At 33.3% G+C, this 16214-nt stretch overlaps 4 protein-coding genes across 4 annotated transcripts; 2 read left to right on the forward strand and 2 right to left on the reverse strand.

Annotated features, from left to right (window-relative positions):
* Positions 1-35: 35 nt before the first annotated feature.
* On the reverse strand, positions 36-3043 carry LOC107188175 (DDB1- and CUL4-associated factor 5). The gene is made up of 7 exons (XM_015576422.1): positions 2848-3043; positions 2425-2605; positions 2084-2353; positions 1776-2002; positions 1488-1702; positions 1136-1406; positions 36-1049 (listed from the first exon to the last, which is right to left on the reverse strand). Exons 1-7 carry the CDS (start codon positions 3041-3043, stop codon positions 67-69), a joined length of 2343 nt encoding a protein of 780 aa, XP_015431908.1. The 3' UTR covers positions 36-66.
* A 514-nt stretch (positions 3044-3557) lies between these two features.
* Positions 3558-4767, forward strand: LOC107188157 (cancer-related nucleoside-triphosphatase homolog). The gene is made up of 4 exons (XM_015576406.1): positions 3558-3789; positions 4097-4268; positions 4334-4439; positions 4513-4767. Exons 1-4 carry the CDS (start codon positions 3621-3623, stop codon positions 4765-4767), a joined length of 702 nt encoding a protein of 233 aa, XP_015431892.1. The 5' UTR covers positions 3558-3620.
* Positions 4768-5444: 677 nt separating this feature from the next.
* Positions 5445-8321, reverse strand: LOC107188180 (serine/threonine-protein phosphatase 5). Its single transcript, XM_015576428.1, has 8 exons — positions 7995-8321; positions 7113-7502; positions 6634-6920; positions 6441-6546; positions 6229-6371; positions 5814-6121; positions 5651-5732; positions 5445-5582 (listed from the first exon to the last, which is right to left on the reverse strand). Exons 1-8 carry the CDS (start codon positions 8086-8088, stop codon positions 5523-5525), a joined length of 1470 nt encoding a protein of 489 aa, XP_015431914.1. The 5' UTR covers positions 8089-8321; the 3' UTR covers positions 5445-5522.
* A 1413-nt stretch (positions 8322-9734) lies between these two features.
* LOC107188168 (isopentenyl-diphosphate Delta-isomerase 1) lies at positions 9735-10993 on the forward strand. The gene is made up of 2 exons (XM_015576416.1): positions 9735-10462; positions 10535-10993. Exons 1-2 carry the CDS (start codon positions 10172-10174, stop codon positions 10991-10993), a joined length of 750 nt encoding a protein of 249 aa, XP_015431902.1. The 5' UTR covers positions 9735-10171.
* Positions 10994-16214: the final 5221 nt, after the last annotated feature.

Here is a 16214-nt window from a genome sequence, read left to right on the forward strand (position 1 = left end):
TTCAAGGAATCACAGATTCATTATGTACACGGGGAAAGGGATTAAAAGTCTGAAGGTAATAGGAGCTTAATCGGAAGAATCAGTTGTAGTTGAAATGGTCTGCGACAAAGGCGTAGAACGATTATGATAGCTCCTTCTAGCTACATCCACTTTCTTCCTAAAACACTCTAAACTCATCAATTTCTGTTCATGATCCGAACTCTCTGCGTCGTTCTGCTCTTTCTGTGCTTCTTCACCATTCTTTTCAACTGTCGATACTCCTGATGTAATACCGCTGTCGGGAGTTGAAGGAACTTTGCATGATTTGTTTACAGGCGTTGACGGACTATCTTCTTGAATCTTTGTTGTGGTAACACCGCTTAAATAAATCTTCCAATCCGACTTTTCTTCGTCTGTATCACAATCAATCTGTTGACGTTTGCTTTTGCTTTTAGCAATATCATTTCTTGAGTTACTCTTACATTTTCCATGCTTCCTTCTATGCACTGTTGTAGAAGTATCGGAATCAGGTTTTGAACGTTTTCGCTTACTAGAACTATCATTATCCTCTGAACTGCTACTGCTGTAACTTGAATGTTTTGTGTCACTTTCGATTGCGTTTGTAACATATCGTGATCTTCTAGAAATTACACCGGAACTGGTACTAGGCTGTGTTGTATCAACAGGTTGTTCGTCACTATCAGAGTCACTGTTAATTTGTAGCACAGCACACTTTCTTCTGGCCCTCCTACTCCTTCTTGCGGAATACATAATTTTATCATGTTTTCTCTTTACTCCTTTTATTTTTAATTTTGATTTCGATCTACACTTTGTTTGTGCATTTTCCCCGTCACTAGCAGAATCGGATCCAGATAGACCAGGAGCCACAGAAGAAATATTATTTAATGGTGCCCCGCAATCCATAGCTGCAAGTCTCATCAGTTTTTCTCTGCGATTTGCTATAAGTCGTGTTATGCGGTTTGGAGACCCTAAAGGTCTTTCAGGAACTAATCCACTCCCTGCTGATTCCAAAATACGTAATATCAATTGACGATCAGATGTTGCTGGATCTACAAAGTTATTTTATACAATACATGTATCATTTGGTGAACTATCAATTAATTCGATATAAACCTATCCTAAAAATATAGTATACCATCAGAATCAGTTGCGTTATAAGCACGTTCAGTTGGAGGATTATTTTCAGAGTCGCTAGGTGTTTCTGGTGCTGATGTCATGTATTCAGAACTCCAACCCTCAATCTCACGTTGTACTAAAGAATCAAAGAATGCCATCATTCTTGGATCTTCTCTAGTTGATTGATGACTATAGTCGTGTGTCATAAACTGTCCGCTACGTAATACTAATCCAATATATTCATCGTGAGTAAATACTCTACGTTGCCTGATTCGAGGACCTGCGTCTTTCTATAAATTCAAATGCATCAAATAAAATATAAACAATGATAAAAAAATTTCGTCAAAATTATGTTATCTGTTACATATTACCTTCAATCCACCCAAACAGCTAGGTCCAAGAGAAAATGGACTCCAGATTTTAATAATTTTTTCAACTCCAGAAGAAGCAAAAATGCAACTAGCCTGATTGTATCGTACTTGATTAACAATGGATCTATGACCACGTAATACCATATGTGCAGATTCTACCCATTTTACACCTTCAGGGGGAATTTTCCACATGTACAAATTGAAGTCGTCAGAACCTAAAATGAATAAAATTATGTAGATATGTATACATATTAATGGCTCGTATACATTTACAAAATTACTATTTACCAGAAAGAACATATTCATCATTATCTCCAGCAAAACAACACGATTTCATTGTACAGCTATTATAATATCCAGGATGATCGAATTGACATAAGTGTGTAGGAGAATCGACTGCATAAAGTACAGGTGGTAATCTTCTTCTCAAAGCTAATAATCTATTACCTGCTGCATTAAAACTAACATTCATACAACTCTGTGCTGAGCTTTCATTTCCATAACGTAACACAGGTCTGTATACATTCATATAAAAAAAATGTATTTATTATTGAATATATATATATATGTATATTCAATCTATTTAACTTACTTACTCCAAAAGTTTTCTGACATCCCACATGCCAACACCTTCTTTTGCATTGGCGGTAGCAAGCATCTTAGGCTCCATAGGATTAAACATTACAGAATGAAACGCAGTTTTGTATTTTGCCAAGCAAAAAGTTTCCATAGCACTGGAACCTCTTATATCATAAATAAGAACTCTTCCGTCATCACAAGCACTAGCAAACACATTATCGTTGTGTGGATGGACCGATAAGCCGTACACAGGCTTTTCATGTAAAAAGAAATTTACAACATCGCCCCTATAGAGTATAAACAATTATTTCATTGTCAATTATTATATTTAATTGTCTGTAACTGAAAGTATCCATACGTTCGTAAATCATGAACAATGACTTGATCATCGTTTCCTGCAGAAAATATTTTTGTTTTACTGTTGTCATAACCAAGACAAAAAATGTTGCTAATATGTTGAGCTTTCATCACTGCAGGTTTACCCACACCGTCTATTGCCTGTTCCACTCTCCATAATAATACCCTCCTGTCATCGCCACCTGTCAAATTAATTTTATGTTGTAGTATTTACTTTTCACTTTAGTGGTTAATTTGATCTATTAGAAAATATGTATTAAAAGCTTGCTTAAAAAATGTGTGGTTTCATAAAATGTCAAAATGCTACAAAATTTCTCAAATTTCTTAAGCAGTTTCAATTATCCGTCCAAACTCCGATTGTCAAAATCGATGGTTAGAATACTAATCAAAATAAAAAGTAATAAATGTAATTTTAGTTTCTTACCGGAGACAAGAAGATCTCCCTGATTCGAAAATTCAATTGCATTAACACATCCATAATGAGATAAAAGATCCTTTCTGAATAGAGTTTCAGAGGTTTCGAATCTAGCGTTAACTAGACGTTTGCAATGATCAACTTTATTGTCGATCTGTCGTGTGATAAGGTACGAAAGTGGATTACAGACGGAAGGACGAGCCATTTCTTCTTTATAGGTACTGATATGTACGCGAAAACGGATAAAACCGTCGTCTTCACCTTTCGTCCCTTTCTTCCATGTATCCTGAAACGCCCGTATTCTCTTGTTCGTTTAAGATCCTTCGTGTAAACTCAAAATTCTAAAGATATCTCGCGTCTTCTGATCAAAAAACCGGGAAAACTTAACAAACAGACGGATTTGTGGCGCAATCAAGCCCGCGAGACTAATAGAAGTTGCGACTATTATAAGTTTCGTTGTAGTCGATCTTATATTTATTCTGTGACAGACGTGTCGCGGATTGTACGTTTCACGAACTCACACACACACACATACACAAACACAAACACAAGTCGCACGAGGCGCGTATCACGCACGAACGCACTGTCGACGCAGCCAAAGTATGAAATACCTACATATACACACAAGCGTTTGTGCCCACTCGAGCGGATTGTCTTACTCAAGCACGATCAGCTGATCGCTATTCAGCGGTTCCACGTCGCGATAATTCTACCAATCTTTCTTCTCCGGTCTGATTTCGGTGTTTTTGTTGCGTGCATCTCAAATTTTCATTCACGAACATATGAAATCACAATTTCCTTTTTGTATATTCAAAAGCTTTATTATTTTTAAGTTACGTGCAACTGTCATTTTTCGCAATCTTTGGTCGAAGGTAAAGAAAAACGAGAACATGGATGGACAGAACGGCGCCACGTTATGTATCTCGCGTGTACTTCTCACCGGTCCCCCCGGTAAGTCCGCGACTTTTAAGAAGTTTATAATATTCCAGCAATTACTCGAGTTTAATTCGTGGAATATTTAACAAAAATTTACGTCTATAATACACTGAGATATTTATACTTTTTGATCAATTAAATATCGAAACATTACATTATTTTTCAATATTATAAAATATTCGGCAATTGTAACAACACTATACAATAACCATAATTAATATAAATATTTTGTTCAGTATGTTTGACTTTTTAATAATGATTGAATCACATTTCTTATAAACAAAAAGATTTATGTATAGTAACTGCAATTAAACTATACTAGGCATAGGAAAAAGTACAATATGCAAAGAGATAATTTCAAACTTAAAAGAACAAACTCATAAGGTTGATGGATTCTATACAGAGGAAGTACGGAATGACATTGGCAACAGAATTGGATTCGATGTTGTACCCATCAACAGTTCTGGAAGAAAATTGACATTGGCAAGAGTTAAGTTAGTATCAATTTATAATTATAAAAACATTAATTTTCTTTTAAAGCGTCGTTATTTGCATACAGAGATGTGATAGATCCATCACAACGTTCTAAATATAAAGTGGGAAATTATTACGTGTTTCTTAGTAATTTGGAAACAGTAGCATTACCAGTCTTTGACTCAACTGCAGTAAGCAAATTATTTTTAGATATCTTATATGTACTTATTTTGCAAATAAGTAACTAAGGTTTTATTTTCATAGGACATATTAATTATAGACGAAATTGGTAAAATGGAACTGTTTAGTCAGAAATTTCATGATAAAATACTGAAATTATTTTCTGGAAGTAGAAATGAACCTTTTATAATTGCAACGATACCTGAAATGCATAAAATTCCACAGAGATATTTGTCATTATTTCAAAATCTTCAAGCAGATAAAAAATCGAAAGTTATAACCGTAAATCGTGAAAATCGGGATAGTTTAGTGAAAGAAATCGTTCGTCTCATTTTGTAAGGTACAATTTTCATTGCTTCAATGAAAACAATATGAATCTCGAATACGTTATAAACATTGTTTATTATTAACAAAAAAAAACAAAATGTTAGGTGAAAGTAAAAAAGTAGGTGTCACAAATATTGTGACAAATAGTGACTGGCTGGAGAATTGTACTACATAGTGATGCTAGAGCGCATGCATGTTAGATATCTTTATCATATTCATTGTTTTGTAGAAACCATCATTATTCATTAAAGAATAAATTAAGAGCATAATAGGTGTGTTCATTACATGTTCAGCACCATATTAGAATATACTATAATCTGTTCGAGATCTTTGAGATCATTTCTTCAGTTTGTGCGTGAACACTAACATATAAATTATCTTTAATGAACAATATGGTTTAATTGAGGGTACAAAATAGAAATGTTTTGTTTTTACATTACTTCCTTATAATGAAACACAAACAGCTAATGAAACGTTATCCTTACACAAGATGATTTGATACATATCTGTTCGTATGTTATCAAAATAAGCAAACTTCTATCATTTTTGTACCCATCAATATTATGCCTTCATTGCATTTATTATCATACAGAAAATTTTCTCGTTCCTAAAAAGAATACAATATTTATTGTTCTGGAGAAGACAGTATTTCTCATCTCCTCCATTTCGGTATCAAATATATTACGCAACTTCGATTGGTCTACTCGTATTCATTTATCGTTTCTTATTTATTTACCTAGAGTACCTACAGTACCTAGAGTGTTCCACTAGCACATGAATTTTAGTAGAGAATTAGCATATACCATTGGCCTTACATTTGGATGAGGCTGAAATAATATGCTCGTATAATGTAGGAAGACACATTAAAGCAATCTATTAAAAATAGGTAACATACCACTGCATCGTATGATGTGAAGTGGGGTTCCATGTCTTTGCCATTGAGTGTAATAAAGGCACCCCGATTACCCACAGTATCACTGCAATAATTAAACAAAATTAAAATTTTATACACAAAGTGTTAAATAAAAATAAGCTCATGAAATATGTATTTAACATACCAATAATTTGGGGCAGAGAACACAGTGATACATTTTCCATCGTGATCTACTTCATATCCATCATTTTTCACTTCATGACTTCTTACAATGTAATCAAGATGGTTCAGAGCAAGAAAATTCTGCGTAACATCAGGTCCAAATTGAACACCAACTCCTCTCTTACTGGGTGCTCTACCCAGCTGTGGTTGTGGATCCGACCACAATAATTCACACATTAATCCTTTTTCCGGTGGTTGCCTATTTCTATCAATTTGTCGGATTTTTTCTAATGTAACATCATCCCTTGAAAATAGACCACCATGCATTACCTACAAAATAATTTTTATATTTACATGCAATGATTAATTGACACATACTGACAAAATTGTTGAAGTCACCTTAAAATATCTTTATACATATAATTATATAAACTTACGAGCACTCTGTTATTAAGACAATGTGCAAGAGGAAGCCAATTGTAAACTTCTGTAAATAATTCTGCCATTTGAGCAGAGTATTTTGTTTTGACTTCTCCGTCGAATCCATACATTTGATTCATGGTGTCAGATTCGTGATTACCTAAATATTTTATCTTATAATAAATGTACACTATTTGTTAATAAAACAAATAAACCAATACTTACATACCTCTAGACATAAAAAAGTGATTTGGATACAACAACTTAAATCCGAATAAAGTAAATATACATTCTACAGAAAATGAGCCTCTGTCAACAAAATCTCCATTGAATAACTATACAACTGTTAAGAAACAAATTTCATAAGTCATACTTTTGAAAGACAGAGACAAATATAATGCAATCATTAATGCAAAGGATACATATGGATTAGTTTCTGAAGGTAATGCATTTAACTGGAATATATTAAGTAAATCATAGTACTGTCCATGTACATCTCCACAGATAGTAAATTTACTATCCTCAGGGATTGTAATATCAACTAAACTTGGTTGTTCCATGAACCATGCTTTCACATCTAAAAGAATCTTGTAGGCATATTTACGGTGCAATTTGTTTTGTTTCTTGTACCATTCTAACAAATCCTGCATAAACTGTAATGTAACTTTTCCATCTTCAAGTTTAGGTCCTGTATATTCATCTTCGATGGCTGTAATGTATAAGGAAATCTAATTAACCAATTTGATAGGTCTTTGTAACACTTTAACTTATTGAATCACTGTGGTCAAACATTATGTCATACAGTGTGATCCTCTAACTGCAGTACTGAAAAGGCAGTGCAGACTTATCAGTACTGCAGCGAGAGCATTGGACTATATTATATTATATTGGTCAAACATACCCATAGCTTCTAAATTAATCGTATCAGCTATATTCTTCTTATTTTCATTCACAGAAATTGCTTTCTCAAAAGCTAATTTTTTTAGTATCTTACTACATTCTGTATATTTAAGCATTGCATCTTTGTCATTTGGTCTTGCTGTAATAACAGTTTTATAGTCCTTAACAGCTAGTTTGAACTTGCCAAGTGACATATGAGCAGCAGCTCGACGGTAATATCCTTTTACATAATTTTTATCTAACTCAATAGCTTTTGATGCATCTATAAGTGCATATCCAAAACATTCTAATTTCAAATAGGCAAAACTTCTATTCCCATAATATACTGCCACCGAAGGATTGAATTCTATGGCTTTAGTGTAGAAATCTATGGCTTTGTTATAATCATGATCTAAAAAATAATGGAACAAGGTTATTATAGACATAAATCAATTGGTCGTATTAAATGCTTGTATTAATTCCACACCACAAACAATAAATATATTTACTTAGTTTTTATGTAATCATACTATGGACACTTGTACAATATAATGTGAAATATGTGAGATAAATAACATAAGTAAGATATGTCATGGAAAAATTTGAATGTCACATTTGTAAAGGATATTTTCAAATATGAAAATAATTATTTAAAAGTGACACCGTACAAAAAAATATGACAGTGACACGCTTGTTTAAAATTTTTAACTGACTACTTTCAATGATGAAGTTTCATTCCATGTAATTTAATGATCATTTACGTTGCAGAAGTTTGGTTAGTTTTAAACACACACGTGACGTTATTGTATTAATCTAATGATAATTGCTAACATCTTTTAGATCTCGCAACACAGTATAAAAGAAACTGTGATGTTAAATTTAAAATAAGACTCTATAAACGCACTTTTGAAGTATTCGTTAGCTTCTTCTTTAAACTTTTCCGCTTTGGCCGCATCTTCAGGCAATGTTACTCCTATGATTTCTGCGTTCTCACTCATTTTGTGTTTTTTTTCAGCAGCAAATTAACAATTGGATGTAAAATTACTTAAATTATACCGAAACGTAGATAATAAATAACACATTAAAGAAAGAATAACTTTTTTTTTATATAACGGACTTTATTCCAGACACACTGAATCGCGAAACTCTCCTCTCTCAATCCTGCTCCTCCTACTCAACTATCCCACACAGCGATTCGATTGATCGAAAACGAGAAACAACGAGAACTATCGATCATTGTAATTCAAATAATGCATATCAATCTTTATCATTTTCGCTTATATTCAATTTTCTTATACTTTTTGTTGTGCTGTTAAATGCGCTTAATTTAATAGACAACACAAAACAAACAATTACATTGAAAACCTTATTTAAAATTCTGAATTTCAATTAGATTTATGTAATTACTTTGAAGTAGAGACACTATAATAAGAGACTGGACTTGAGCCAGCCAGTTTTGATTGGCTCGCCAAATCTTTGCTATTCCCACTCATTTTAAATCTATGAATTATACTAATCTTAATTGTAACACAATTTTAAGAAAAGGAATGTTTGAAAGTTAGTAAAAAAGATTCTTTAATATATAATTCTAATGTTTTATAATATTTATTTATCTTAAAATACAAAATTGGATAGTAATAAACATAACATATGTGTGTTCATAAAATTTTATTTCATATAATCATAGCACAGACGAGGTATAGGAGCTATACCTCGTCTGTGATCATAGTATTAACTTACCAATGTATTTTTCATATACATAATTATTACGCTTGTATTATTTATTTACAATAATTAAATAAAATAACAGAAACAAAGTGAAATAAATAAATTAAAGTGAAAAGTGAAAGAAGAACAACTTTTTTAATCTATAATCACCGACGAGGTATGTATAAGAATTGTATGAAAACATTTTCTTATCTTATGGTAGTTGGTGGCCCACCTAAACTGTAGTACCGACACCTTAAAAATCACAGAAAAGTGAGCGGAAGAAATACATTGAAATACATTGGATAAAAACTCTATACCTATACCCAATACCTCGTCGGTGCTATAATTATGGTTGTGAAATACAATTTTATTATCTTTCGGCAGTAATTAATATCTTATAATTGTTGACATTAATTTAGTATTATAAATGAACTTTCCATTCCAATATAAAGTAAAGGAAAATATTTAAGATTACAATGATATTAAAATGACATAAATGAAACTTCAGAATGATGTCTTTTAACGTCTTGTTAATATCATTTTTATATCATAGTAATCTTCTGTTTTGCTTGGTATAAGTTACTTTATTAACAAGAATGTTTACAGTGTTTAAATGGTTTCTGATTTTTCCATTGACAAATATTGAAGAAATTCTGAGAAATATTCTTGGTCCTCATTTTCATAATTACTATTATTTATATGTCTCATATACATAACAAAATACCGCTATTAACGTTTCTATAGGTTACGAGTGAAAAAGTGTATATTTCTTTCTCTCTCGTACGATTTAGTAAATTCATGGTAGCTAATAGCTCGGTGCCAGGTACCAGTCTCTTATTATAGTGTCTCTATGTGTACATACTTTCAAGTAAATACTGTTGTCATCATTATGAAAGATTCCATTTTAAGGTTTTTTTTTTAGAACAATACAAAAATAAGTCTCGCGATTTGCACAGCTGTTCGCTAGACATTCTTGTTGCATATTGGTGAAAAAATAAGCTTGTTGGTTTATAATTGACAGTTTCACAGTATATCTAAGATCAAAGTACTAAATAAGTATATGTCGAAGAACGTTGTATACTTATATATTCAGTGGCATTCAGCAGTATTCAGATTCAGGAGGCGGTACCGTTAACGTTGAGTTCGTTCTGTTGCATGTGTGCGCGCGTCTATGAAAGTAGCGACCGTATTTTTTTTATGATGGAAAGTGTTTTGTTCGTAAAACGTATTATACTTCCAGTTAAATTATTCATTCTAATGTTATTTATCTCTTAAATTGTTACGAGGTCAATGATTTAGTTAACCTATTATTTGCATACGTTACAAGCTATAAAGCAGTACATCTTCAACATTGAAAATTAGTTGCACAATATGTACGTTACAATTATGGGTAGAACGTTAAAGGAAGTAGATGCGTTTGCACGAAATATAATACCAACAATGAGAAAATTTGGTACTGTAGGAGTAGCACCTTTGCAAGAGGCTGCTTTAAGTGAACGTTGTATCCTTGTTAATAAATGGGATAAACCAATTGGTGAAGCTACGAAAAAGGACTGTCACACAGTAGACTCAAACGGATATATTCCACTTCATAGGGCATTTAGTGTTTTCCTTTTCAATCGTAAGGGAGAGTTACTGCTACAAAAACGATCTGCTAATAAGGTAGAAAAAGAATACTGTTACATTCATTTCATAAAATTGACATATTGAGAACAATAACTTGTTTCATTGTAGGTTACATTTCCAAACTGTTACACAAATACATGTTGCAGTCATCCATTGGCAGAAATACTAAGTGAAACTGAAGAACAGGATGCATTAGGAATTCGCATAGCAGCCAGAAGGAGACTCAATTATGAATTAGGGATTCCTTTGACACAAATTCTACCATCGGATTTCTTGTATTTAACAAGAATTCATTATTTTGCAGTAAATGGTGATTGGGGTGAACATGAAATAGATTATATGTTATTTCTACAAAAAGATGATGTAACGTTGGACCCCAACCTTGATGAAATTAGCGAACTTCATTGGGTGTCAAAATCTGGAATTAATGAGTTTGTAAACAAGCTAGATTCGCCATTGAGTCCATGGTTTCGTTTAATTCTTAAACATAAATTACTACTTTGGTGGGATAATCTACATGCACTGGAAAAAATGAAAGACCATGGTACAATACAAAGATTCACATGAAACTCATTAATTGAAATTCATGAGTTTTTAATGAAGTTTAATATATTACAATTTTTGTGAATAATACAATTCCAATATTTATATTAAAATACAGTGTGAAGTACAATAAAAAATTAATAAGAATTTGTATTTTTGTGTATATAATAATATAATTATTGTATTGGATTATTATAAAAAAAGTTGTGCAAAAACGTATTATCCCACTTAAAATATCACGTCCTGGAAGGAATTTTAAGATTTTACAAAAAACTTGAATATTAATGTTGGAATATAAAAATACAGCATTGACTATGAATTATGTAAAATTTTATTTTCCTTTTTTCATGTTTCATTGCAAAATTAAGATAAAGAACAGAATTATTCAATTATAAACACTGATAATGTATGTGGCGAAGAACATGTTATTGAATACAGTTGAGTACATTAATACCTTTCAGGTTAAAAATTAAAGTTCTATAATTTTTCATGTGTTCCTTTAAAGTGTCTTGTTTTATTTGTGATCATTAACACAATAATGTAAACTGAACATCTTTTAGTGGTTAATGAATACACATGAGGTTTGAATTTTTACAAGTAGACATTAATGTTTAAATATGCAATAGTAAAGTTGCAGTACAAATTTTCTCGAACCTGGCCAGTTCTGTAAAGTTATATATATCTATGTTACGAATATAATGCAATATAATAGATTAAAACAATTCTTACAAACTTACACTTTGTAGGTATAAGGAAATGTAATATAATTTTGATACCCTGTTGTGAATCTTGAAAGTTTATGTACTTTAAAATCTTGAATCTTTATGTACTTGTGTAAATTTTATAAACACAATTTTATCAAACAAAGTTTTGTAAATATAAAATAAATCACTTTCAAATATCTAATGTGTTTTCATACAATTATACTACAGTTACAAAAGAATAATAAGAAATATTGTAACAGTATATTTTTTCTTGTACCTTGAACATATTCCATTTAAATATTAAATGATATAAAAACCTAACTGACAAGTCCTTGAAAATTCTGGTCAATGAGACCCAGTCATTGTCCAAGGATTAATGCAATATTGTTAGAGGTACAGTCTTAGTGTCAGACAAACTGATAGCACATGTGTTTTCTGTACTATCTTTAATTTCTTGAAGATAACGAGGGATTTTCTAATTATAATAAATAGTATGTAAATGTCACAATAAATGAATGAGGAAATTGGTATTAATTCGGGCTGTTCCTACTGACTTTCACAGTAGGCAGAGCAAATAGACAAAACCGAAGGCGAAATGGTAGCACATTTATAAAATATGTACATACAGTGAGGAACGGAAATATCCGGCCTGTAAGGTACGTTTGATTTTGATACTATGCATATATCTTTAATTATGGACCTAGAGAGTACATGACGCCTTGAAGACGCCCATTTTATGGCTATTTGAGGTCTAAGGCGTCTCGCCTTAGGCCGTCTTGAAAGCGTCATTGAGCGTCATGTGCTCTGGGTATTGGTTGGCCAACGTTTAGAATTGCTACCTTTTTTTGCAACTAGGCTAAAAGTCATACCCAACGTAGGGCTCACGTCATTATACTATGAAGTGCCAACTGAAGGTTTCTTTCTGTAGGGCCAATTGTTGAGTATGTACACCCGCGAGCAAACTCAGCTTCCGCTAGGGAAAAAAGTGACGTAGGAGAAGGACCTCCTACCACTTGGTAAACTTATTCCAATTACTGAAATAAATGTTAAATTGAATGTTAATGTGACATACATTTCAATTATTCCCGAAACCAAATAGCAGGAGGTCCTTCCCCTACATCACTTTTTCCCCTAGTGGAAGCCGAGTTTGCTCGTCGGTGTACAATAAATCAATAATAGGGAGACAGTTGGCTATACTACACTAATAAAATCCTTTACAAATATTTGAAGGAGTATAAGACGGAGTATATCCAGATAGCACACGATATCTTCAAGATGTCTGTTTTATAGCTGTTTTAGGTCTGAATCTCCTAGGACCTAATAAAGATGGTTTAAAGCTGTCTGAAATAGGACATCCTAATGACGTATAAAATTCACGTCCTGGAGACATCTGCAAGATGTACCAGAAGACACGTCGTAGCGATGTTTGAAATTCGCGTCCTCAGGATGTCCTCGGAACATGTGAGATAGACGTCTTTACGATGTCTGAAATTCATGTCCTCGAGATATCCGACATGTTAAATGTACATCGTTGCTTGAATATTTGTTCTAAATAGTCTTTGAATAGAAATGACTAATGTAATTTAGATGTTTACATTTTTCACTGGAAAATTATACTATGTTATTTAGAAAACATCAACATTTTTATAAATGCTTACAAAAGTAAAACAAACGCGATAATTAAATTTTTTATGAAAGGTTGGAGACTAGACATTTATTCCCTTCAATTTTCAATAGTCGACTTCTGAAGCTAACTGCAGTCACAGACCATTTTTGAGATATTAATATTTTTGTCCAAAATAATTCCTTAACCTCAACTGGTTACAGTGGGCACACTTTTACTCGATGAAAACAAGATTGCGCCATGCGCTTGCACGATCATAACCAAACGCTAATATGGCTCAGAGTACCACGTGACCGTGTTCCCCACTCCCCGGAAGTCGCTTTGCCCCAATTCGCTTACGCTCCCTTCCTTTATTACAGAAATGGCTCGATAAGTGTGAGCCGACTGGGCCACGATAAGTGTGATGTCGTCATCCCCACCACTGGGAAAGGGGGTCGTGGAACCAGTCAAACGTATAATTTTTTGCGCTGCGCGCCGCGGCGGCTTCCCTTTCACGAGCCGCCAGCTGAACGAGGGGAGATCAAGAAGAGATTACATGCCCGGGCATCGAGTGACACAATACTAATGCAACGATGAAGCTTTTTTTTGTTTTTGGGTCTTTGTTAACGAAACTTTTACGAGCATATTCGTGAGATTTTTCTGATTAAAATGATACCAAACACGATATAATTTGGACCATATTTATTTATGATTTATCAGAAACGATAATGAACAAATATGAATTGTTAACACTTTCTACATGAGTAAATATGATGCAAATTATGTCGTGTTTAGTATCATTTTAATCAGAAAAATCTCACCAATATACTAGTAAAAGTTTCATTAACAACGAATCAAAAATAGAAAAGTTTCACCGTTGCATTAGCATTATCTCGCCAATACATGGGAATGTAATATTTTTTGGCTCGTGAATGGGAAGCCGTCTCGGCGCGCCGTGCAACAATGTATGCGATCTAGGTATTCGGCGGACGAAGCGGGGGAATGTACGACGATTAATCGAAGTGTTCAGTCGTCAGCGACTGCCCAGAGAGCTGTCGACGAATAAAATGTAGTTGGATCACCTCCATTCTCACGTCATATTATTATTGGCCGAAACGGTACACACGCAATCGGACTGTGTGATCGGTTATAATGTAACCATTGGCCGGTGGGAGCGTCGCAGGCGGGTTCACGGTTCACACAGTCGAATCGAGTGGAAAGAGATGCTTTATCTGTTTGTTCTCTACGTCGCTTGTCCTTTTCTATGTCGGAACACTTCAAAGGCAAGCGGCCGAGGCTCGAGCTTCGAGCAAACAACTGACGAGGTGCCGACAACTGTCCCCGTGTGTTTTCATGAGTTTGACTCCGCGGAACCGAGGCATTCACATTTATCAAGCCATGTCTGTACTATGTCTATGATCTACCTCAATGTCAACTACCCTACAACAGTTGCGTGCAATTTGCGCAAATATGTTGACATTAAGCGTTGTCTACAAAACCGTAGTCAAATGCGGAAATAGATGGCTACGGTTTTGTAGACAACAGTTGTACATTATTGTTGACAACTTGCCCGAAACTTGCAGATAACTGGTTATCAGGGAAAGAAAAGAGTTAGTAAACAATATAATGTGGAGTGTGTAAGAAATCGTTTTACGATTATGACATGGCAAAATATTATACATATAAGCCCTACAGTGTTTGTACGCACATATTACATTTACAATGTAGTTTTATCAATATTTGAAATAAAATGAATTTTCATTAAATTCTGTTTTAGTGTAATAACATTTATCTATTCTCAACCACTATTCCTTACCTACCTGTGACACACGTCTATAAGACTTCATGAAGCCATCTTTAAACTGTGTGTAACATATCTTTAATATGCCTATAAGCCATATCTAACATGTCTGTTAAAAATCTATAAGACAGCCTTAAAATGTCTACAAGATCTCTGTAACACATTTGTATTACCTACAAAGACGCCTCCTAAGACGGCTTTAACCTGTCTTTAAGATAGCTAGGTAGACCGTTTTAAGACATCTTCAAGACAATTCGTTTTTTCACAAGACACGCTCACAGGCTCTAGATAGGCTGTTCACAGGATATTACCAGACGTTTTCAAGATGACATGAACGTCTGAATACAGACATTTTCAAGACAGTCACAAGACATACGTGTGCTATCTGGGTATTAATCAGGTAAACAAGTGTTTTACCAGCAAAGTTACCTTTACAATTTATCAAGTACAATAAAACCCCAAATTTTATCTTTGTTCAAAATGAATGAAACTTTGTCCCTATGTTCCTAAGAATGAATAAAAGTAAAACTTTCATTTGTTTAATTATATTTTAATGTAAATTGGTTACCGTGTTTTCGAGTTTTGCCGTAAAAATGTATCGAGGAGACTTTCGATTTGAAAAAAGTTTCAGCGACGAAGTTGATCCGTAGGGTTCGAGGAAGTTTTTCGCAAAATATAAGGCGGATTGATTGAAAATTATAGAAACGGCAACGAATTATATCCAAAAGCGCGCAGCACGTGGCGCGCTGATTCGAAGTTCGCTCGAGTCACTGCTAAGGATAATAGAGAAATTCGTTGCTGCAATAATGATGCATTAATAGAATATACATTTTATTTTTTATATAACTTACATAAAATAAATTTTTTTGTATCATTCGATTGCTTATTCTTTGTTTCTTTTGCGTCGTTTTGGTTGACTTTTTTTAGGTTTCACTTCAGCCGTCGCTAAAAAGTTGTTGAAATGTTCTTTTCCTTCCGGACTTAGGTAGTTTAATAATGTTTTAACATCTTATACTTTTTCTTACGTGATACCATTATTATCGGGTTTCGGTGCCTTTTGCAAATCAATGAATGTTACAGTTTCTTTTATGAAAAATGTTTTTGTTTACCATTATACTCACTATAGACATTTATTTG

Source organism: Dufourea novaeangliae, unplaced genomic scaffold (genome assembly GCF_001272555.1).
Source record: "Dufourea novaeangliae isolate 0120121106 unplaced genomic scaffold, ASM127255v1 scaffold130, whole genome shotgun sequence".
NCBI classification, from domain to species: Eukaryota; Metazoa; Arthropoda; class Insecta; order Hymenoptera; family Halictidae; genus Dufourea; species Dufourea novaeangliae.

Bases quoted from the DNA above. Each gene is read 5' to 3' on its own strand.
- LOC107188175 (XM_015576422.1), bottom strand. From the start codon at position 3,043: ATGGCTCGTCCTTCCGTCTGTAATCCACTTTCGTACCTTATCACACGA. The intron at 2,354-2,424 runs GTATGGATACTT...TATACTCTATAG, and splicing joins ATTGTTCATGATTTACGAAC to GGGCGATGTTGTAAATTTCT. The intron at 1,407-1,487 runs GTAATATGTAAC...TTGAATTTATAG, and splicing joins GCTGTTTGGGTGGATTGAAG to AAAGACGCAGGTCCTCGAAT.
- LOC107188157 (XM_015576406.1), top strand. From the start codon at position 3,621: ATGAAATCACAATTTCCTTTTTGTATATTCAAAAGCTTTATTATTTTT. The intron at 3,790-4,096 runs GTAAGTCCGCGA...AAACTATACTAG, and splicing joins ACTTCTCACCGGTCCCCCCG to GCATAGGAAAAAGTACAATA. The intron at 4,440-4,512 runs GTAAGCAAATTA...TTATTTTCATAG, and splicing joins CAGTCTTTGACTCAACTGCA to GACATATTAATTATAGACGA.
- LOC107188180 (XM_015576428.1), bottom strand. From the start codon at position 8,088: ATGAGTGAGAACGCAGAAATCATAGGAGTAACATTGCCTGAAGATGCG. The intron at 7,503-7,994 runs GTGCGTTTATAG...ATTATTTTTTAG, and splicing joins AGCTAACGAATACTTCAAAA to ATCATGATTATAACAAAGCC. The intron at 6,921-7,112 runs GTATGTTTGACC...TATACATTACAG, and splicing joins GATTAATTTAGAAGCTATGG to CCATCGAAGATGAATATACA.
- LOC107188168 (XM_015576416.1), top strand. From the start codon at position 10,172: ATGTACGTTACAATTATGGGTAGAACGTTAAAGGAAGTAGATGCGTTT. The intron at 10,463-10,534 runs GTAGAAAAAGAA...GTTTCATTGTAG, and splicing joins AAAAACGATCTGCTAATAAG to GTTACATTTCCAAACTGTTA.